Genomic DNA, 23,563 nt, shown 5'->3' with positions numbered 1-23,563 from the left:
CGAAGGAATACAGCAGAAGCAATTAAAAGTATATCTGAAGCAAACAATGTAATACAACAAAGCAAAAAAATGTTAAATTGTAATATAACAAAACGTAAAGTAAAAGGTTTATTTATAAATGTGGTTTATTACCAACAATTTATTTAATACTTATAGGCTGTATTTTAACATAATTACACGATTTTGATAACGTGGGCTCGATATCAATGGTAATGTTTAGAACATCGCTCCATCACATAATAAAAGGTACAATAAATAAAAACGTAATTCTCGGATTTGCATACCTTTCATATGATGATTCCGAATAACTAGCATAAAGAGAGTTGGAATAGCTAGTGAGATATTGCAGAAAAATGTACTGCAATTAATCATTGGCTGTGATGCGAATGAGCACGATCTGATTTGGAGCAGAACAAACACCAATAGAAGACGTGAGTATTTACTACAGTTTATTATGGAACATGATTTAGACATACTAAAAACGTAGGAAATAAGCCAACTTTCGTAACTTCAACAAAAAGAAGTAATTAATATAACATTGGCTACAACTAATGCGGATATAACTGTTAAAAAATGGCATCTGTCAGATGAGGTGTACAGACCATCGATACATCGGTTTAAAATAACAGGCAATGAGTCTAAAATTAAATCGCAATCCTCGTAAGGCAAACTGGAAAGCATATTAAGCAGATCTGAAATATTGTTCAGGTAAGGTTAAAGGAACGATAAGACATACATTGGACCTAAGTATGTCAGCCGAACCATTTTAAGAGGTTATCGTGTCAGCCTTCGAAGACAACTGTCCGGAGATACTGAGGAACTCTAACAGGAAATTAACCTGATGGAATGAAACTCTTGCAAGTCAAAGGACAACAGTGAGATGAAAATTTAATTTCGCCAAAAGATCAGCCGAGTGGGGCGATTATGGCAAAGATCTGACTGAATATAATAAATAACTAAGAAGGACAAAAAGAAAATCATGAAGAAGAAAATCACCATTGCGAGGAGATATAAACGTCAAGGCTACTAAATAAATTTCTTTCAAAATACTGTTACGCTAAATATGACTCATATTTAACCTGTAAACATTTTATTATTCAAGTATTTTCTCATAGGTTCTGCGAGACGTTATAAAACCGGTCTTCGTTCCATACCATTCGCGAAGGGTCAGCACAGGTCAACATCCATCCGCTTCAAAGGCAATCCAGAATAATGGTGAATAAATATATATAAATGAATCTTCATTGTGGTAGTCAGTCTGAATAATAATATCGAGTCGAGTTTTGCAATGTAACGCGCGTATTGTTGTAATATGAATTGTAATAAATGTTGTAAATAGATTATATAATTATAGTGTGAAATAAATTAGTGTAATATTGTACAAATAAAGACTTTAATAAACTAAGTGTTAGAATATTTTATAATAAATAAAGTTAATAAATTAGACTAATAAACGCAGTTCAATACCATCAGGTAAGTATTTCCACGCTCCAAAAAGATTCAGGTGAATATACTACGAATGTTGAGATCCTGAAAGACTTTTCCAGAGAGCAGTTTCATCGAAGTCTCAAGAAAAATTGATACCACTAGGCATATGGCAACCAATTGGACTGAGCTGAATAAACTCATTTGGGCCGTAAAAATCACCGGGTCCGGACGGAATTTATCCAATTCTTCTAAAAAGGGAAAATGATTTTATGCACAAAAAATTATCATAAATGTGTTGCTTGTGTGAGTCCATTTCAAAAGGTAAAAGAAATAATAAATTAGACTTACTCACAATCAATTTAATTTAACTATCCAGACGACCGGTTTCGCTTTCTACAATATGCAAAGCATCTTCAGGTCACGATACAAAGTTAAATAAATGCTGAAATAATAAACCCATATTAGGGTGTTGTCTAATAAAGATAAACAAAGATAGATGATATAAATAATATAAATTACAGTAATTATGCCAATCTTACATGTCTGTGGTTATTCAAAATGAATAAAATGTTTAAGCAGACAAGGTAAGACCCACAAATTGGTAAAATAGTATATTAAACTGTAATGAATTAATAAATGAACAAATAAATAAAACATTACTTACATGCCGGTACTCTATTAATTGATGGTTGAAAGAACATGATTCAAACTATCTTGTATTGTTGATTGGAGAACTCAAGTCTGCTATTGTAATTGTTTGACGGGGAAGTTCTTGAGAAGACAGATTTTATCCAATGAAGTAGAGATAGGTGTAATGTAATTGTTTGCTTGATGAAAGTAATGTTCTATACCATTAAGTTATTTAAAAGTTATTTATATTTATTCTAGAGATATATTTATGAAATGTGTGTTATTTATTGAGATTTTTGTTTTTGAAGGTGACAGTTGTGACAATGAATGAGAATAGATGTACAAATTGTGTGGGTGTGCAATTATATCAACTTGTAATTATCAAATTTCTTTGATAAAGTTCTGTTGCAATATGTGGCAAATGGTTGTAAAGTCCAATATATAAAGTTTGTAAGTTGTAAGTGTAAGTTAAAGTGATCACACTTTAACCTACATTTGTCAAATTTACCTCTAAAATCTAATACATAACATAAAAAACTCATTGTCTCCAAGTAAGAGATGTAGTACTTTCAAATCCTCCCCTTTTTAAATTTAATGTCTGTTTCGTCCCCCCGTTTTTAAGTGTTTTCTGTGTGTTTTCTGTGTGTCTTAAAGTGTCCTCAATTTTAATTTTTAACTTTATATATTGGACTTTACAACCATTTGCCACATATTGCAACAGAACTTTATCAAAGAAATTTGATAATTACAAGTTGATATAATTGCACACCCACACAATTTGTACATCTATTCTCATTCATTGTCACAACTGTCACCTTCAAAAACAAAAATCTCAATAAATAACACACATTTCATAAATATATCTCTAGAATAAATATAAATAACTTTTAAATAACTTAATGGTATAGAACATTACTTTCATCAAGCAAACAATTACATTACACCTATCTCTACTTCATTGGATAAAATCTGTCTTCTCAAGAACTTCCCCGTTTACTGTCAAACAATTACAATAGCAGACTTGAGTTCTCCAATCAACAATACAAGATAGTTTGAATCATGTTCTTTCAACCATCAATTAATAGAGTACCGGCATGTAAGTAATGTTTTATTTATTTGTTCATTTATTAATTCATTACAGTTTAATATACTATTTTACCAATTTGTGGGTCTTACCTTGTCTGCTTAAACATTTTATTCATTTTGAATAACCACAGACATGTAATATTGGCATAATTACTGTAATTTATATTATTTATATCATCTATCTTTGTTTATCTTTATTAGACAACACCCTAATATGGGTTTATTATTTCAGCATTTATTTAACTTTGTATCGTGACCTGAAGATGCTTTGCATATTGTAGAAAGCGAAACCGGTCGTCTGGATAGTTAAATTAAATTGATTGTGAGTAAGTCTAAATTATTATTTCTTTTACCTTTTTCCAAAAAATTATGTACAATACTGCAAGCTAGTGTAGGATTGGGGTACGTACCAAAAGTGTGTGGAGGCTAATAAGGATGGCTTTTATACCTAAACCTGTCAAAGTCAGATACGATAAGGCTACGTCCCAAAGGCCCATAAGTATGATGACATTCGTACTGAAGACTTTAGAAAAACTGCTCGATAATCATATTAGTGATGGTGTAGAAAGTCAGGTACATCAGGGACAGTATGCATGTCGAGCAGGACTATCTATAGAAAAACCCACTGCACCATCTCGTATAGACGGTGGCGTACGTTCTGGAAAACCAAGACGTTATGTTGGGTGCATTTTTCGATCTAGAGGAAAAATTCGACAACGCCTCCTACTACGGCGATATAATCATGAGGGTAATTCTAAAAGGAATAGACGAAACAAGTTGTAGATGTATAGACTGCATGCTGAGAAACTGTGGGATATACGCAATGTTACTGGGGGATACAGTGTCAGCACAAGTAGTCAGAGACTGTCCGCAGGGGGGTTTTACCTCCTTTCTTGTGGAATTTGGTCATGGATAGGCTGATAGCTAGACTCAGCAACGATAGGTATTCTGTCCTGGACTACGCGGATTGCCTGTTTATCATAACCCACGGCAAGTTTAATGGTGCAGTCAGAAATATAATGCAACCAGCTCTGACTGTAGTTACAGAATGGACTTCAAATGTATGACTTAACAAAAGTCTTTAGAATTGCTTCTTCTTCTTCTTCTTCTTTTTATGTAGAGATGACTCTCTCTGTTTTTCAATGTGCCTCCAGTAAGTTGTCGTTCCATCGTTTTCGTGGTCTTTCTACTGATCGTCATTTCTCTTTTAGAAAGAAACTACTTTTCCGTACTTAAAATTGCAAAATCATGAAATTTGCCAGGAAATTTGCTGCTTCAACTCCAATAAATGGTCAGTTCCGTACAATAAAAAAAATTTTTAATGTTTTTTTTTTGTTTTTTTGTGGAGTCCAATGTCTTTTACCTGTTTTTTTAAGGAACATTTTATAATAGAACCAGCTTTAAAACAGAAAATTTTCTGTATTTTTTACTAAATGAGATCTCTCCTAGTAGTGATACTTTGAATACTTGACCATAGTTCTGAAGATGGTTTTGTAAGCTGAAAGCGCTCAGCTAGGAATTAAATGTTTACACACTTCAAAAATACTTTTTTTCCATTCTTTGACTTATCATAAATGTGTACAAAAACATATCAGAATTTTTCATTAGTTAACCATATATTGCATGACTGCGAGTTAGTAAATCGCAGGTGGCAAATACTTTTTGGGGACAACCAAGTTAGTCCAAAAATATATGGTAGCTATATGCTGGACCTGTATAAGCTGGTTCAGGGTTCCAGAATCCTGGAATGGGAATATTGAGGGACTGGAAGATGTACAATAAACCGATTGGTTGCAGTACGGCCGGTTTATAACAGATGGCTTCCAGAAAAAAAAGAGGAATGCCAAAGATATGATGCAGGGAATAGGTGGAAAATGACATAAGATAGGTGAGGATAGAAAATATAGGAATGAAAGTGACAAATATTAGAAAATTGAAAAAAATAGAAAAGTCAGCACTAATTGTAAAACAAAACTCAGAATGGACTGATACTAAAAGTGGTTATCATTTTCGTGTAAGAAATTACTTTTTATATCCTCTATTTATTACTGTTTGATAGTATACACAACACTGAGTTACGAGTAAATTTGAAACTTGGTTTCCTCTTGTCTACCTCCGTCTATCCCTTCAGTCATTGTTACTTTTCAGCTTAGTAACTTCTATTGTATGTATTGTATATGATAAATTTATTATCTGTTTACCTAGAACCAATCTCTAACATTTCTATAACTTTTACTCCAATACTTCAACCCCGCTTACTTAGTAGACCACCTGCAGAGCTATCATAATTTATTGACTAACGTATATTTATACATTTATATCTTTTGAAGTCAGTTTTACAAAGGAAAAAACTATTTTTGGAATAAATAAAATAGTTATTACAGAACATTTTTTAAAATCAAATTCGTTAAGGGTCGTAATGGCTACCCATTAGGTAATGTAATTCAATTTTTATTGTATAGGTAAGTTTGCCAAATTTTTTGCTCAAATAAGTATATTTTAGAGAATATCAGTGTATTCATGATAACATAAATCAAACCTAAACCGTCTATTTTATTTTTATAAATATATTTTAATTTAACATAGTAAATATATTTTATTAATAAATATATTTTGATTTTTAATATTATCTTAAAAATTATAATTGGAAAAATGATTATTCGTGTTAATAACAATTAAAAATTTAATTTAAAAATTTAAAACTAGAAACATTGTAGCAATTTTCGTAATATATGTCGTAATATATGAAATTTTTATTTGATTTTGATGTTTGATTACTAGTTTTAATCTCATATACCTGCAGTAGCAAATCAATAAGCTGGAGATCCTTAAAAATATGTACTTAGTTGTGCAAATATGCCATTGTGAACTTGTTGAGTAAAAATACGTCAATAAAAGATTGTAAAAAATTAAAAGTATTCTTCTGCTTTCTAAAACGTTTCTAATTTTAATAAAAAACATTGGTAATGTGCTGGTAAACAGCGCCAAGAAAGAATTTAGAATCTCTAGGAGAAATCTAGTTCGATATTTGGAGTTTCCTCACATCAAGTACGAATGTTATTGACTTTAGCATGCTTTGAATAGTTGTCTTATTATTAAGCAAAGTTAGCTTCATGTCATTTACAATTAGTTGTTTATTATATCCGAATGACTGCGCCACATCAAAAAATATCAATCAAATGAACATCAAAATTTTCCTTTTTTTAATAGAATATTTCCCATGTTGGGTCTTTTCAAACTAGCAACTCACCACTGGCGGATACACGGAGAGGAGGGGAAATAGGAAAAGTCCCCCCCCCCCATTTAAACATCATCATTTTGGTTTTACAACCCTGCGTGGACCCTAGCCTCCTCAAGAATTTCTCTCCGGTCGTCCCTATTCATCGCCTTTTTCCGCCAAGCACGTATTTCCATATTTCTCATGTCTTCATTGATTTTATCAAGGAACCCTGTTCTGGATCTTCCTTTTCTTCTCTGACCAATGGGTCTATCAAGGAGGGTTTTTCTAGCTAAGTCATTTTGTCCCATCCACATCAGATGCCTTATACACCTCAGACGTCCTATATTACTATGTTTTACAATATCAGGTTCCTGGTATATTCTATAAAGTTCGAAGTTAAAGAGTTGTTTAAGTTTTATTTTTGTATTTCTCGATATAATTGTGGATTTAAGAAGGAGATTAAGCCCAAAATAGCATCTGTTGGCCGTGCAAATTCTGCGGTTTATCTCTACAGTAGTTTTATTTTCAGTGCTAAGGAGCGCTCCGAGGTATACAAATTCGTTCACTTCTTCGGTGACGTCGTTTTCTATAACAAATGGTCGTAGGATTTGTGGTTGCGTGGTTACTTATGCCTCTCGTAAAGAGTTTTCCAGGCTCCCAACAATATTGGGAATAGAACAGGATTTGCACTGATTTATTATATGTTGAACCAGTGGTTGTAATTTGTGACATACGTTAATTACTATTTAAATGGGAATAAGCCACAATTAAAGGTTAAAATACGTTTATTACGTTTCAATTTCCACTTCGGAAATCGTTCTCAAAATACAAATATTAGTTAATTGTTATATAGTAATTATTATAAATTGAATTTACTAATGTTTGTATTTTGAGAACGATTTCCGAAGTGGAAATTGAAACGTCAATAAACGTATTTAAACCTTTAATGGTGGCTTATTCCCATTTAATTTAAAATGCCACAAGAAAATAGCTTCAGAACAATATTGTGACATACGAATTACTTTTTCCAGAGTCAGATTGAACAGTATACAGGAGAGAGGGTCTTCCTGGCGCAGCTCGTTATTTGTTTTAAAAGGTTCAGACAGTTTCCTCTGAATTCGTACTCTACATTCAAATTTTTCAAGAGTTAGTTTTGTTAAATTTACCAACGCATTTGTTATCCCTAGCTCTTTCATTGCTTTGAACATATCTCTTCTATTCACAGAGTCGTAGGCTGCTTTGTAGTCTATAATAATGTGATGAGTATCAATGCCATATTCCAGTGTTTTTTCCAAAATTTGTTTCAGGGTTGCAATCTGATGAATTGTCCATTTTCCACCTCTGAAACCAGCCTGGTACTTTCCTACTATCCGTTCTGCAAATGGTGCCTACGGTGACATAGTACTATGGAAGATATTTTATACTCTGCATTTAGAAGCGAAATTGCTCTGTGGTTAGAGCATTTATTAAAGATATGTCCTTCTTTGTGTATGGTGCAAAGTATTCCAATATTCCAATCATTGGGGAGGGATTTCTGTATCCATATTTCTTTTATAATCTGTTGTAATGCCATAATGGTATCATGGCCACCTTCTTTATATAGTTCAGCTGGGAGATTATCTATTCCTGGTAATTTGTTTCTGGCTAGTTTTTTAACTGCATCTTCAACTTCAAGAATCGTTGGTGGTTCCTCTTCCCTCTCGTCTGTTCCCCTTACCTGATCTCTTTCGTCTTCCAGGTTTTCTTTTTCTTCCTCTATATCAAGTGCTTGGTTAAAGTATTCCACCCATCTATTCAATACATCTTTCCTTGTTGTTAATAGGTCGTCATTCGGACTTTTGCATTGTCGTGTGGTTGCCTTGAATTCTTTTCTTTTGATGTTAACTTTCTTATAGAATGCTCTGACTTCTTTCTCTCAGTTGAGGTTTTTTTATATATTTAATTTCCTTCCACCTCACCCCAACACTATCCAAAATTAAAGAAAACCTATTATTTATGTCTTTTATGTCATTTGGATGTTCCCCAAAGCTATAGACAAGCATCTTAGTACAGTAATCCAAAGTTTAATATAAGTTTTGTGGTTCAAAAAATATTTTGCGGCAAATATTTAACACATATGTAGATGTAGTAACAATAAACCAGATATGGAACTTGGGGAAAATAAATGAAACAGCTTTTTTGAAGTTTAGTGCACGTGTTGTCAGCTAGGTGAAATGAATAAGCGGGCAAAAATAATATAAACAATGTTTGAAATTTCACTTGTTTCCCGTGATATTTACATGGAATTACAGTGGATATTTAAAGTTTAAAAAAAGATAAAGATCTTCTGGCCGAAAAATATTTCTTTTCTAGTTATACGAGTGTCTTTTTGAATTAAAATTAGATAAGATATTTCTGGCTTAACATAGCCAAATGTGAAGAAGGAAAAGAATAATTCTTTGAACATAATGAAATAGAAACTGATATTCGTCTGCTCCGGAAGAGTTAAACATTGTGCTAGTAGGAGATCAGAAATCTAAATTAAAGAATTGTATTCTTTTTTAAGTATATGTGTGGATTTATTAGGAAAATTGTTCCCAAACTGAAGTGTTTAGGTCGTATTTAATCCGATCATTCTTATGCTTCTGTTGGGGAATTTAGCAGGTTAGTAAATTTAAAAATAATGGTGCGTTCCCGATTACAGCAAAGACAGTTTCCAGGTTATGAAAAATACAGAAAAAGCCTTGTTCTTGGCAACTGGTGACTTCTAAAATGTTTCGTGCACGAATGCTAAGATAGTCAATGGAATTGTTCCGTCTATAGTAAATAACCTTTCCTTAGGTAATTTTTTTTCTCTGTATGCACTGAAGTAGTAAACTTCGGTTATGTTATCACCATATCGAGCTTATTAAGATGGTGAGCATTAAATACCTTAGGGTTAGATTCTATGCACTGGGAAAACAGAAGACTGAAAATATAGATGCTACTTCAAAAAGGTATGAATTAACTAAATATTATATCTTATTCACTCATTATTAACCTTTGCATAAATAACGTAAATTGTTTTGTAAATATACCTATATTATTGTAATATACAGTCCATCTAATTTAAATACCGTTGCACGTCATTATCATTGACAGAGATCGAAGTTGACATAGTTGTCAAAGTATAAAAAATCCTGAATCCATTTTAAATCAAATAGGTCACAATTATTGCAAAAGTGGATTATACTACAAAACAGATTAATATGTAATGTAAATAAATAGAAACAAAACAAAAGTTAAAAAATAATCTTGTTAAAAACAATTTGAGCAGCTTGTATGCGTCGTATAAAGATGTAAAATGGAATACTTAAACAAAATCAACACTTTTTTCATTACTTATTAATTTCTAGTCAACACCGCAACTGTCAAATAAGTGTTACCAATTTATGCCAAAATATCACCTTCGTTCGATTACAGTTACAGTGTGTTCTGAACAAATGTTCTTCATAAAAACGCTTAATAATGCATTTATACAAATTAAATGAAAGATATTATTGTGTATTTCTTTAGGTTAACATTAATAGAAATCTTGAATTATTATTTCTACGCGTATATAATAAAATATGTCTAGTGGCTGTAATGCCAGTGTATTCGGCAAAGTGATTCTAAAAAAGAACACACCTACTGCCTAAATATTTCGTGTTGGTATCATGTAACCTCACGGACTATGACGCGGATGACGTACAACGGTTTGTAAATTAGATGAAGTGTATATAATACAAATAATAAATATCCAAATTCAACAATCAGCAATTGTTTTTTTCTTCTTTTCTTAAAATTTATTTACCAAATTGTGTTGTAAAATGAATTTTATAAAAGCTGCTTGATGAAAGCTGAGAAGCTTAAAACAGTGCTGCCGTGTTCAGTCTGTCCAATGACAAAGTCTTCGTCATTGCTGGTTTTTTAATTCAGGTCTCAATTATGTATTATCGTCTATTAAAATAGTAGCGTCTATTAAAATAGTTAAAACACGTATTTACGTAAATATAGCTATTTTATTAAATTAAATCAAACTCGTTCACAACGGTCATAATTAAATCACACCAAATTATTATCTCTCGTTCCGCTGTGTTTATCTGTCATCACCGAACTACTCGTGACCATCTAAGGTAATTAGTGTCCCAAGCCAATCACCGTATTAGAAGTTGAGTGTGACTTCACAATGTCATAACAGAACTACCAGTATTCCATCTTAAGCTGATTAGGACATTAGGAAGTTAGTGACTTAAGCTGATCAGCGTATTAGGATAATAGTGTGACTGCATTCGACCATCCTGACGTCACGATCGTCCTCGATCGTACAACACCTGAATAATTTTAAGATCTTTGAATCTTAAATCTCTTGATGTTTTCTCCACCAACAACTCCTTCATAAGGACGCCTTGTTCTTGATGAATGTACATCTTCTTTTACACGATATCTATCATTTGGTAGAACCTCAACAATCCTGAATGGCCCTCTATACTTTTCTAAAAGCTTCTTACTTTCATTGTTTGCTGGAAAACTTGTAACTTTTGTGAATACCAGGTCACCAACAGCATATTTCACTGGAGAGCATCTTTTTTTATTAAATTCGTTATTCTGTTTGATTCTGTTTTCTTCTAATCGTTTAGCTACATCCTTTCTCAATGACGTTACATCAATAATGTCCATATCATTATCATCTATGTATTTGTCTCCATCAACTCTTAATTTGTACCCGAAAAACACTTCACTGGGAGAAGATTTAGTTATTCGGTGTTTTGTCCCGTTTATTCCTTGTTGAATGTTTTTTAAATTCTTATCCCACATATCGGACTTAAACTTTGCACCCATTGTGGCCATGGTATCCAGTAATGTTTTATTTGCCCTTTCTACTTGGCCGTTGCCTCTTGCCATTCCTACTGCAGTTGTAAACACTCTAATTCCTCTCTCTGCCATATAATTCAAAAATTCTTTTGAAACAAAAGCTGATCCTGCATCTGATATCATTCGTTTGGTGTTACCAAATATTTTAAAAATTTCTTCTAAAGCACGAATAACATGTTTACTTGATGTATCTGGGACAGCTTCAACAAACACAAATTTAGAAAAGGCATCAATCAAAACCAAGACGTATTTATTTTGAGATTTCGTTAACACAAATGATCGGCATGGAGTGTATGAAACGCTCTAGCATATTTTGGAATGGAATGTAGATAGCCAGGCTTTTTTCCTCCCGGTTGTTTATGGTATAAACAGGCAAGACAAGCCGAAATGTATTTCTTAATAAATCTTTGCATTCGTGGAAACCAATACCGTTCTTTTATTCTTTTAATTGTTTTATCCAACGCAAAATGTCCAATATCGTCATGATTCATTTTGACAATTTGCCAACGACAATTTTTAGGCACATATCATCTTCTACCATATTCCGTTATTTTATAAACTTTGTTTCCTCTTAAATCATATTTCTTGAAAGTATCCTTATGATTTTCCTGATCTCCTGACAAAAGAATAATCTTTTTTTTATTTATTTCCGTATCTGTATCCTGTGCTTCTCTTAGATAGTCGTCTTCTTTGATGAGCATCACTTTAATTTCAAGACTTTCCCCTGCTTCAGTTCTTTCAAAGTTCCTACTTAAGGCATCTACATGTTGTAGTTGTACTCCTGATTTATGTTTTATTTCAAAACAAAAATTTTTGTAAACACAAAACCATCTTGCTGTTCTTGGGATTATTGTTTGTTTTACTAATGCATTTTTAACGGAATTGCAGTCTGTTATTACAGTAAAAGACCTTCCTGCTAAATATTATCTATACCTTTCTAAGGTTTTGACAATAGCCAAAAGCTCTAGTTCAAAAGAATGATATTTCTTTTCTTCTTTTGTGGTTTGCTTGCTAAAATAGGCAATTGACTTTTCACGACCATCAACAATTTGAGTTATTATGCCTCCAAATCCTTCTCTACTTGCATCCGTGTAAACTATTATGTCATGTTTCGGATTAAATATTGTTAAAATTGGTTCTGAGACTATAACTTTCTTTATTTCTTTAACAATTTTTGTTTCTTCTTATGTCCATGTCCAATTTACATCTTTTTTTTATCAATAAGAAAAGAAGGGCTTGCGAACGATGAATTACTCTTTCGAATAATATTTGCATCCAATAATTCTTGTATTGTTTTTTGTAAAATTTCTTTGTCAGCTGCAGGTGTTCTGTAGGGACGAAACTTAACTACATCTGAACTTGTAATATCGATTCTCATAACAACAGAATGCGATTTTTTTAGAGCTTTCAAATTTGTATAAAAACAGTCCTCGTGATTTAGCAAAATATTTTCCAACATCATTTTCTCGTGTTTAGATATATTTCCTGTACTTATTTCTTTATCTAAGTCTTTCTTATATTTAAATGTTAAACTATTATCTATCATATAATACATAATATTTACATCTTCTGTAAAATTTCTTCCTATTAGAAGGTCATTAACCCAATCTTTATCCATGACATACAACATAATATTTAATTCTACAAAATCGATTTTTATTTTAGCAAATACATAATATTCAACTGATAAAGAATTTCCCAAAAATCCAGAAAGTTTTACATCTTTAGTTAATGATTTTATTTCTAATTTAAACTTATCTGCCAATTCTTTTGAAATTAGCGAACAATCGCTGCCAAAATCAATGAATGCAGTATGGCTGTGCTCATTTAAGAAAATAATTTTATTAAATTTATTTTCGGAAGAATCAAACTGTATTTGTTTAACAGATTTATTTTTTTCTAAATTTTTGTTCGCTTTATTTACTTTTGTCTCTTGACATTCTTTGTTCTTTTTAAAACAGTTTTGTTCAATATGACCTTTAATTTTACAAAACCTGCATATTTGGTTTCTGTGGTGACAATGTTTTTTTAAATGACCCTGAATTCCACAGCACATACAAGGTTTATTCTTGTTAAATTTGTTATTATGTACAAATTTTGATTTAGAAAAACAATTGGATTTGTTAAATCAGGCAATTTTTCTGGACTTTTGTGATAAAGCTTATTTCTTAAATAAACTGCCAATAAATTGACATCTTTGATTTGAGCAACTTCAATAGCAGATTTAATATGTTCGTCTCCAATAGCACCAATTATTAAAGAAATCTTATCTGACTCGGAAAAATTTACTTTAAGTTTATTAATTTTTGCTAAATGTTCAAAATAAAATTCATATAATGAAGAACCCTCTGTTGGTTTATGATGGGCTACGTCCATAAAAAGATCATAAGTATTTCGTGTACTTTGAAAAGTATTTTCTAACACTGATCTCCATTCTGCCCAAGAAAATTGAGACCATGCAACTTCATTTTCAATAAAACTAGCGTACCATGTTTTAGCGGTACCTCTAAGCTTAGAAATCGCTTGAAATATAATGTAGTTATCAGACCAACTATACGTCTTAGCATTGTGCTCTATTATTTCAATCCATCGATCTATTTCTCCAATTAGTGGATCAAATTCAGGAATAAAACTGACGGATTCAATGTTTCTATTCGTACAATTATAAGATGCAGATGGTGAATTTATTTTTGTGGCATTTTCTCTAATTTGAGGCAAAGGCGAAGACGTATAGGTTCTATTTATTTTTGAATGTTTAGATCCTTTTTCTTGACTTACGTGTTCTTTTCGTTTTCGTATACCTTGACTCCCTTCTCGGCGAAGAATCGGTAGACGAAATTGTTGTGGTTTCACTACTGGAACTACTATTTCGCTTGGACTTTTTCCTTTTCGGCATTTTGGACACTTTCAATCACTTAACATTAAAAACAGTTCACTAAATTCTACCGTAGGTTCTTTAACACACTTCTGATATCGTCTATTAAAATAGTAGCGTCTATTAAAATAGTTAAAACACGTATTTACGTAAATATAGCTATTTTATTAAATTAAATCAAACTCGTTCACAACGGTCATAATTAAATCACACCAAATTATTATCTCTCGTTCCGCTGTGTTTATCTGTCATCACCGAACTACTCGTGACCATCTAAGGTAATTAGTGTCCCAAGCCAATCACCGTATTAGAAGTTGAGTGTGACTTCACAATGTCATAACAGAACTACCAGTATTCCATCTTAAGCTGATTAGGACATTAGGAAGTTAGTGACTTAAGCTGATCAGCGTATTAGGATAATAGTGTGACTGCAGTATGTGATAAATGAAACAATAGATGGATGGATGTTTTAGTCATTGTTTGTTAATGTAATTATGCACATAGGTATATACTCAGTAATTAATTAAAAAACAAAAACGTTCACTGGTGGGATAAATTAGAGGAGAAAACTTCCTAAAAGGCATTTAACCCATCTAAACATAAGTGTAATATTAAACCCGCGAGATAGGTATATTTTTTGTAATTATTGTGGCATAAAACAATCTTTGTGCTTGCTTACAAGTTCAATTTGATAAAACAAGTCTCAAATTCATTCTTATTTTTTTCCGTCAAAAATTAGCGCCTATCTTTAATTCTGTCTTAATAAGATCATAGAGAGTTCGACCTCTAGTTTATTTAATAGAACTCTGGGGTTTAACTCATGATACTGCTTAAAATTAATATTTTGAGGTTTTTGACTAAAACTCATAATTTTGGAAGAATTATGGATAAGCTTTTATTTAAAAATATCTCCGATATTTTTAAACAACTTTGAAAAAAAATATATATATTCATTTTTTTAATTATTTTAATAAATTTGCCAGTGAGTAAAGATAATTTATATTATTATTCCCTAAATCATGAATGGAAGCATAATTTACTAAATATTTAGAGTAACTATACTATAAAATAGGATTGTGTCCGACATTGTTAGTTATATAACTATGTATAATGCTGGGAAGTATTTAGAATAGCACGCAAAGAACCGAGTCATTCTTTCCACTGAAAAATGTCATTCTATAAATAATGTACATTTGGCCTGATTTTATAACTAGTGCTGCTCAAAAATAGTGTCTGTCTGGGCATCTTCATGAAGCAAAATAGAATTTGTTTTTAAGTATTCTTTGAATTTTTGAAACGTTATTGTATAAAAGGTTTCTTTGTGTCATCTCAGCTTTTCCAAATATCTCATTCGAAATAATTCTGTTTTTTTTTCTTTTTAAATAAAAACAATAGAGTTATTTTGATATTTTTTATACTAAAATCAATAATCAATATAAAATCATAAACGTAGCAACCTAATTATGTGCCTTATGAAAGACAGAGAAAAAGGGAAAAGAAAAAAAGTGCCAATTGCAAATTATATGTTAACTAGAATATCGCCCGATTTTAATGCATCGGAATTCTAGAAAGTATGATGTTCTACTAAAATGCTTTTTTTTATTACACCAAAAATATTCTATGCAGATTTAAGTATTTTGATATTATGAATGAATATGAAAAATACAAAACAAAACGTTTTAAGATGCATAAAATGGTACACTACAAATAAGCGGTAGTATCGTATTTGCTACTTAGTAACAAACAGAATTCTTGATTGATTTTTTTAAACAAAAACTGATTGATTTTTTCTATTTTAATATACTCGTTATTTCTTTCCCTTCATTTGCTATGTCACATGTTCGGATTCGATCAGTTGTTTAGTTTGTAATCAGCCAGAGGTTTTCTTTAAGTCAATAAATCAAAATTTTTCTTAAAGTCTATACGTCTATTAATAACGAAGATGCTGTATAGTGCCCTTTTAGTAGTCACCTTGTTTGTTTGTTTCCCTTTCAATATAATAGGTATTCCCTTCCCATTCATTTAATGCATCACACGCTCCAATCAAACCGATAATAACGGAGATATGATGTAATTTTCATTACGAGGGTTGGGTTTTCATTGCGGACAGACAGACCGACATAATAAGTAAATTATAGATATTGATACTTGATATCTCGTATGTCGCTATACGTTCAGTAATAACGAAGATAGAGTGTAGTGCCCTTTAAGTAGTCACTTTGTTCGTTTTTCCTATCTTAATATAATCATTATCCCCTCCCCTTTAATTTAACGCATCGCACACTCCAATCGGACCAATAACAACGGAGATATGATGTAATGCCGGCTCTGGGGTATAAAACACTTATTTTTATTTTACAGTCAATATATTTAAAACCCTATCTCCAAATAATCCTCATTTTTTTCATTATTTCAAATATTTAATATTTATTTAATTTTATATAGAAACACTAACAACTTTATTGCAAAACTTTGTCCGTTGGTCAGCCTTTTTTTACTAGGTACAGTTTTTAGTAAGCAAACTTGTTAGGTTACGTTAGTAATTTTAACCATAAAGTGTATGTGCATAACACATAATTAAGATAAAAAAATATTGAAAATAATTAAAAATAGTTATTGAAAAAACAAAGAAACACGAAAATAAAGAAAAACGTGCCTCAAATAGTAAATTAATTTTTTTAATCAAGGAGTAAGGACGCGCTAGGGATACGCGCTCTAAATAATTATTTAAAGACAATACACATTATTTTGTAAATTCTCCAAAGCCATTTTTTTCTTATAAACAGCATTATTTATTTATTAAATAAAAATATTTATTTAATAAATATTTCTTTATAATAAACCAGTGACATATGACGTATAATATATATTATACGTCATTTATCTGATTATTTATTTAATTTTATATAGAAACACTAACAATTATATTGCAAAACGTGGCTGACTATTAAACATTAATAAAATAGTATATACACGCAACATACTGTTACGTAAAAATATGAGTCATAGTTTTAACCTGTAAACATGTTTTTATTCACATGTTTATGTTTTAGATTTTACGAGAGGCTTCTATTTACCTGAAGGGACCTTCCAGAAAACGGTCGAACCGATGTGAAAATATCCGTTTGCCTTTACCGTTATAATTTCGCCGCTAGTCGAGAAGGCTGTCGATGGTTCTAGCTAACGGCACTGGCATATATTAACAGGACATTTTATTTGGAAGGGTCAGTTAAATCTGAACTCGCGCCCGCGATTTTAATTGTAGCGTTCGTATAAAATAAATTATGTATTATTGAGTAGTTAAATAAATTAATATAAGTTATCGTGCTTTTTAATAAATTAAAATAAGAACCTTTTAATAAAGACATTATAAATTGAATAAAGACAACAGTTAAATAAATATCATTGCAATACTCTTAAACTTTTTAACAACAGTAATTTTTTACAATAAAGTATATTTACTTAACGCTATAATATACTTTTGCTGATAATAGGGTAAAAGGGTACACTACAAAAATATCTATAGTCACGTGTTTGACACTTGTCCAATAATAGTCGTCATCGTTTCTCCACGGGTGTTAGTAGTTTTGTGGATAGGTGGCGCTGGGATTTTCATTACGGAAAGAGAGACAGAATAAGCAAATGGTCAAACGAAAGGGTGGTCTTAACGGATAGAAAGAAATATATAGATATAATAAGCTATGCTTCCAAAAAACGAGGTAGAGCAATAACACGTTGGAGAAAAGGAATAGATAAAGAGTTGGGACAAAACAAACAGATGAGGGCAAAGTAGCGATTCTAAGACGATGGAGAAATTTATAAATCAACATTTAGTAGCAGTAAATTTCAATATGCTTCACTAATGAATTAAGAATAACTAAAGCGTTTTTAAATTCTAAATCATAATTATAAAGTACATCATAAGTACACATTTGAGAATGAAAGAAGTCAAAGATCAATGATAAATTATATTGTTACTAATAGCCATATTTGTACACAATTATGGCCATGCCATATAAAAATTGCAGCAAATATGGATCATTGATCATATGGATAAAGGAAAGTGATCATTATTTAATATTGCTCTAGCTTCGCTTTGATAATAATATTCGAGAACTTGTACAACAATAAGGTCGGATACTAAACTAAAAATAAAGAATTTAAAGGAGACATTAATAATATAACTACTATACCAAAAAAGGCAAGAGAAGATACAATCAAAATACATCCAATCGAAGATGAAAATAATGTGGAGTAAAGTTGCATGATGCTGAATTGAATTATACAAGAAACAGCGCACGAAGCACAAAGCAGAAAATGAAGAGAGAGAATGCTGGACCAATTTTAAACGACCGTTTTATAGTATAACACGATAATTTTCATAGAAAAAAAACTAAAATTATAATAATTTCAAAACGCTCCACCAGTTGCAAATGGATTATTGAAGACAAAGTAGTTTAAACGAGTAATGGACAGTGTATCTAGTAATTAAATTATCCAGTTACCAAAAAAATGGAGGAAGCAGTAAAACAAAACAAATAACTAGAGTGTACAGAATATCTGGGTGTCTGGGAAATACATCCAGAGACTGTACTTGGAAATATCAGTTCTTATCAAGGCAAGTAAAGGCCAGAATACATACGGCGGTAGTTAGATCAGTAATGTAATGGTCTACACTGCAGACATCCGACCTGATATGGACGCAAAGACTATGAAAAGGAACGGAAATGAAAATATTTAGTATAATAACAGATAATAAGAGACCATGAACGGAACGAAGATATCTTCTTCTTTTTGTGTAGCCCTAACTCTGTCTGTTTTTCAATGTGAGTCCAGTAAGTTGTCGATCCATCATTGTCGTGGTCTACCCACTGATCTTCTTCCTATTGGGAACCGCCTCTCGCAGTCCTTACTATTTGTTATACTCATATATTATTATACACTATTTTTTGTCTTCAGCTTATATGATCGTTACTCTTCTATTTCTTACCCAGTCCTTGATGTTTTCCACCTTGCATCTCCGTTGTATAACTCTACTTCTAGCTCTGTCCCATAGTGTCTTATTGTCGATTTTTGTAAGGGTTTTCATCTTTGCTGTTTCTGTCATTATTTTTGTCCTGTCTGTATAGTATTTTTGCAAGATATGTCATTATGGGTCTGATGACTATTTTGTAAATTCTGCCTTTCATTTCTTTCCCGATATTTTTATTTCTCCATATTGTTTGCAACCTACCCTATTCACTTGATCTTTCACTTCTGTTTCGAACTTTCCGTAGATAGTGTGATGTCTAGATATTTAAACTCCATTAGTTGTTCTATTATCTGAACCTTCATCTCTAATTTACATCTTAGTAGATTTGCTGTTATAACCATGCATTGTGGCTTTTACGGGGAAATTAACATGTTAAATTTTCTGGCGGTTATATTAAATTGGTGCAGTATACATTGTAAATCATCTTCACTATATCCTTTTTTAGTTCTTACTCTTTTTATTATTTCGTCCATGATCAGGTTGAACAATTGAGGACTCTGAGATTCGACTTGTCTTATCCCATTGCCTGCTTCAAATTGGTCAGTATGTTCCTTTTCTACTTTTAAAGTGTTGTTCTGATAGATATTTTCAATCGTTTTTATTATTTCTATAGGTATCTCTCTTGAGTAAAATAAGTGAATAACGATTTTTAGTTGCGTTTTCACACTAAATTGAAACTATTAAGACGTCTTAAATACGTTTAAATTTTGCTTATTTTCCTGGAGTACATTAATACCTGTTCATCATGCTGTTATAAATGTAATAAAAGAAACTATTTAATCAGAAAAGAAAAATATTAGCAACTGGCTGACGCAACGGTAAAAAGCTCTGAGATCACTCCTATCACGTTAAGAACAGCCCGGCGTCCCTTTTACGGATAATGGTAAAATATCATAAACTATAGACCCAGAAAAATACCTAGACCTAGACCATTCAAAAGACTACCTGTAACACAACCCTCAGTCGATAAATATTGAAATAAAATTAAATACATTGTCGAAAATATTTCTTTTGGACGTAAAAATTATAAACGAGAAAGCATAATACTATTACGGTAACATCGAAAGCATATTATAATAATTATAATATGGTAAGATTAAGGCCATTTGAGATTATTATGATTAATAAAATTTATGTAGAAAATAAGTTGTAAAATAAAAATAGCTGTAAATTGTTCACAGGAATATCTGTAACATGGAAAGAAGACGAATAGAAAAACATTTCGTTTAATCTTAACCTGTATTTATTTTCCCGCCTACTCCAATAATTGATAAATTTGTATATTTAATATCATAATCTACATTTATCTAATGCAATAATAAATATAGTAAAATCGTATTAATGTTTTAAATCTATAATGTTACGGATTTATAAAATATTGTTAGTTATTATTAACGCATATGCGTCTATATTCGTTGGTATTATATTATTTATCTACCTATATATTAATGCAGTCGATGTCATTGTACAAAGTTTTAACAATTCTTCTATGTCCATCTAAGGGACAAAAATAAAACAATATACTAATATGTAGACAAAATAATGTATTAAATAACATTTAGTTCGTAAAAAACTAATCGGAAGAATGTTTTGGGTGTTGCTACATGCAATAAGGTTGCAACATACATATAAAATGGTCTGAGAAACGCCCATTTTTAAATGTTGGTAACACACGTTTTTGCCGTCAGGTTATCAATATGTAGTGTCAAATTTGTAAGTTTATTTTTGAATTAATGTCATTTTTTAATTTTTGAAACCGGCTTTTCAGTTAAAATCGGTCAAAACGATAGCAATAACGACATATCAGTATCTAACACCTACCTGGTATTTTATTTACTCAAGTAATAATGACAAATATGCAGCAGAGATGCCACTGAAATAATATATTTAAATTATTTATTAATAGAATTTGTCTACGAAACCGGCAGAATTGCCAGACGGTACATACCTTTTGGGGTTCATTCACTATTAGTGAAGAAATTGCAACAAGAATAGGCCTTAGAACGAAAGAGAACAAAACTAAACACATGTTAGTCACAACGTCAGAGGACCGATCAACCGCTATTTTATAACTGGTCTCAAGAACAGCGCCTTTAAGTGGTACATGCACACAACAGGGGCCATATTTTCAAACTCGTTCCGCATGCGAATGTTTTCGTGCATCTCTCTTTAGCAAACCCCTACGCACATTTCTCTATCTTTGGCATTCGCTTCTCGTTCGTTCGAGGAATGTCTACTGTGCACGTATATTCTGAGAGACGCGAAGATGATTAAGAGATAACAACAATAATGTGGAAAATGTCCTTACTTTTATTCCAAAGTAAATGTACAATAAAATTAGTCATTTATACCAGACAAAAATAAATAAATTTAATTGTAATCCACAAAAGGTGTAACTTATACAAAACAAAACATTTTTTATCATGGGAACTACAGAATCGAAAGAACTGGTTATACTTTAAAAGTCGAGCACGAAAGAGAGGCCTATATAGATACCACATTCAAGTCTAGTTTACAATTATTGCAAATTGTTTCATTGAAACATTTGAAAAAGTCATACAGTTAGACGCTAAACCGCCTTTTTTTGGTTGCATTATGTAAACAACAAAATCTTCCTGAAACCCAACGTGAATCATTTCATCTTCAAGACAAAGATGATATTTTTCGGAAGCTGCCTGCTATAAACTCATCGAACTGCAGCCAATTGGCTTGTTATACATCATCTATTTATTTATGATACCCATTCCAGAAGTCTGGAACCGTGCAGTTACATCTTTAACCCCGCTTCAAGTAGCTAGTGTCGTTTCAGATTAACCCAGGGAGATCGATGGCTTTACGTGCCCTCCGAAGCACGTAGCTCATGTGTTTTTAAAAAGTGTTTGCCGCCTACGAGCTGGTGCCTAGCAGTCATCCAGGATATGGTCGACTGTTTCAGGTTCTCTGCTACACAGTCTGCAGCTTAAGTCTCCATGAAAGAGCCTCATTAAGAGTCTACCTTAAGGTTAGATACAATAATAGAAGCTAGAAAACGACACAAGAAAGTCTAAGATTAGCCAGAGATAAAAAAAAATCTTTGTTCTTTATAAAAAGTTACCACATACGCTTAAGTTGTTAATGAGAAAATTTATCCGCTGTAGAACCACTAAATTTAGTTTCAGGAAAAATAGGTGCTTATGAAAATTAAGTAGAATTGTACTACTATTCACGGATGTTCAGAGAAGCTATCGAAATAAAAAATACTACTTTAATCGTAACGAAAGGTCCACATTTAAACAAAATATGAAGCATATATTTATATATTAAAAGAAGCAAGAACTGGGTATTAAAAATGAAAAATGTGTGGAATGAACACTAACAGAATGGAAGAATGAAGAGGAAATTGTTCGTGATAAATCATCAGGTAGTATCCTATCGCGCATTGGAACTTGGGCCGCACACGAAAGAGATGGCTCGATTACCTAAGTATAGAGGGAACCGATGTCTAAATATAAAACAGTTAATTTGCCTTAAATCAAGAAGGAAAAAGAAGAAGGTACACTGGAGGCAATGAAAGAAAATTGTAAAGAAATGTTTATTCAGTCTATATTCATTTTAAGGATATCCACTCTCCGAGAGGGAAGGTACTAGAAGAAGAAGATTCATTTCAAAGTGTAATTTAAATATTTTAAAAGAAACTTAAAGAAATTCATTAATTGCATTGAATTTTGCATGCTTCAGTCTTTAGGTTTTTATATCGTAAAGTTCTGCATTTATCGGCAAAGAAGGTGCGATTTCTGTTTTCTAATATCAGTGATCCAAAATGGTATCCAAAAGTGATCAGCAGTTACATAAAAGTAGTAAATGTGAAAAAATTATAAACCCCCTAAGAGTAAGTTAAATAAATAATATTAATTAATTAATTACTTACTCGAATATAATCAGTTTAATAGTCTTGGTTCCAATCGTAGAAATCATAAAGATAAGAGCCTTACGTCCGAAGGGTCGACTGGCCAAAGGATTAATAAAAATTATGGAGAATAATGAACGTGGCCTAAAGAAGAGGAAAAATTATAGAAAAGATGAAACTAGTGACAAAACAGGCTTTAAAAGGAGTAATAAAATGGTCAGAACACAACCTAGATCTAACACAAAAATGAAAGAAAATATAGAAATGATAATGAATATGATGAGCAAAATTAATGATACAACAAATAAAATATCAACAAAAGCTAATAAAACAAGAAAAGAGCAAAAGGAGTTTCGTAAAGAAATTAATGAACTAAGAACGAAAAATAAAAAGTAATGAATAAAAATTTTAGCTAAAAGAAAATATAATTAATTGAAGAAAAGAGTAGAACATATGTAGAGGGAAAAACGAGTGACCAATGTAGTAAAACGTGGATTAAAATTGGAAAACGTGGAAAAAATTGATACAAACAAA

The 23,563-nt window shown here is 31.5% G+C and overlaps 1 protein-coding gene across 2 annotated transcripts in view; it reads right to left on the bottom strand.

Annotated features, from left to right (window-relative positions):
* LOC140452616 (monocarboxylate transporter 14-like) overlaps positions 1–23,563 on the bottom strand; it is a 165,795-nt gene that overhangs the window by 124,229 nt on the left and 18,003 nt on the right. The window contains exon 1 of one of the 2 annotated variants that reach the window (XM_072546937.1): positions 21,092–21,220. The exons of the other annotated variant lie outside the window; for it this stretch is intronic. Within the exon in view, the coding sequence (XP_072403038.1) occupies positions 21,092–21,172 (81 nt within the window). The 5' untranslated portion in view covers positions 21,173–21,220. Of the gene's footprint in view, positions 1–21,091; positions 21,221–23,563 lie in introns of those variants that run through there. 2 annotated transcript variants of the gene reach the window in all.

This window comes from Diabrotica undecimpunctata, chromosome 1, assembly GCF_040954645.1.
Source record: "Diabrotica undecimpunctata isolate CICGRU chromosome 1, icDiaUnde3, whole genome shotgun sequence".
Taxonomy (NCBI): Eukaryota; Metazoa; Arthropoda; class Insecta; order Coleoptera; family Chrysomelidae; genus Diabrotica; species Diabrotica undecimpunctata.
This window is presented reverse-complemented; position numbering and strand designations above follow the sequence as displayed.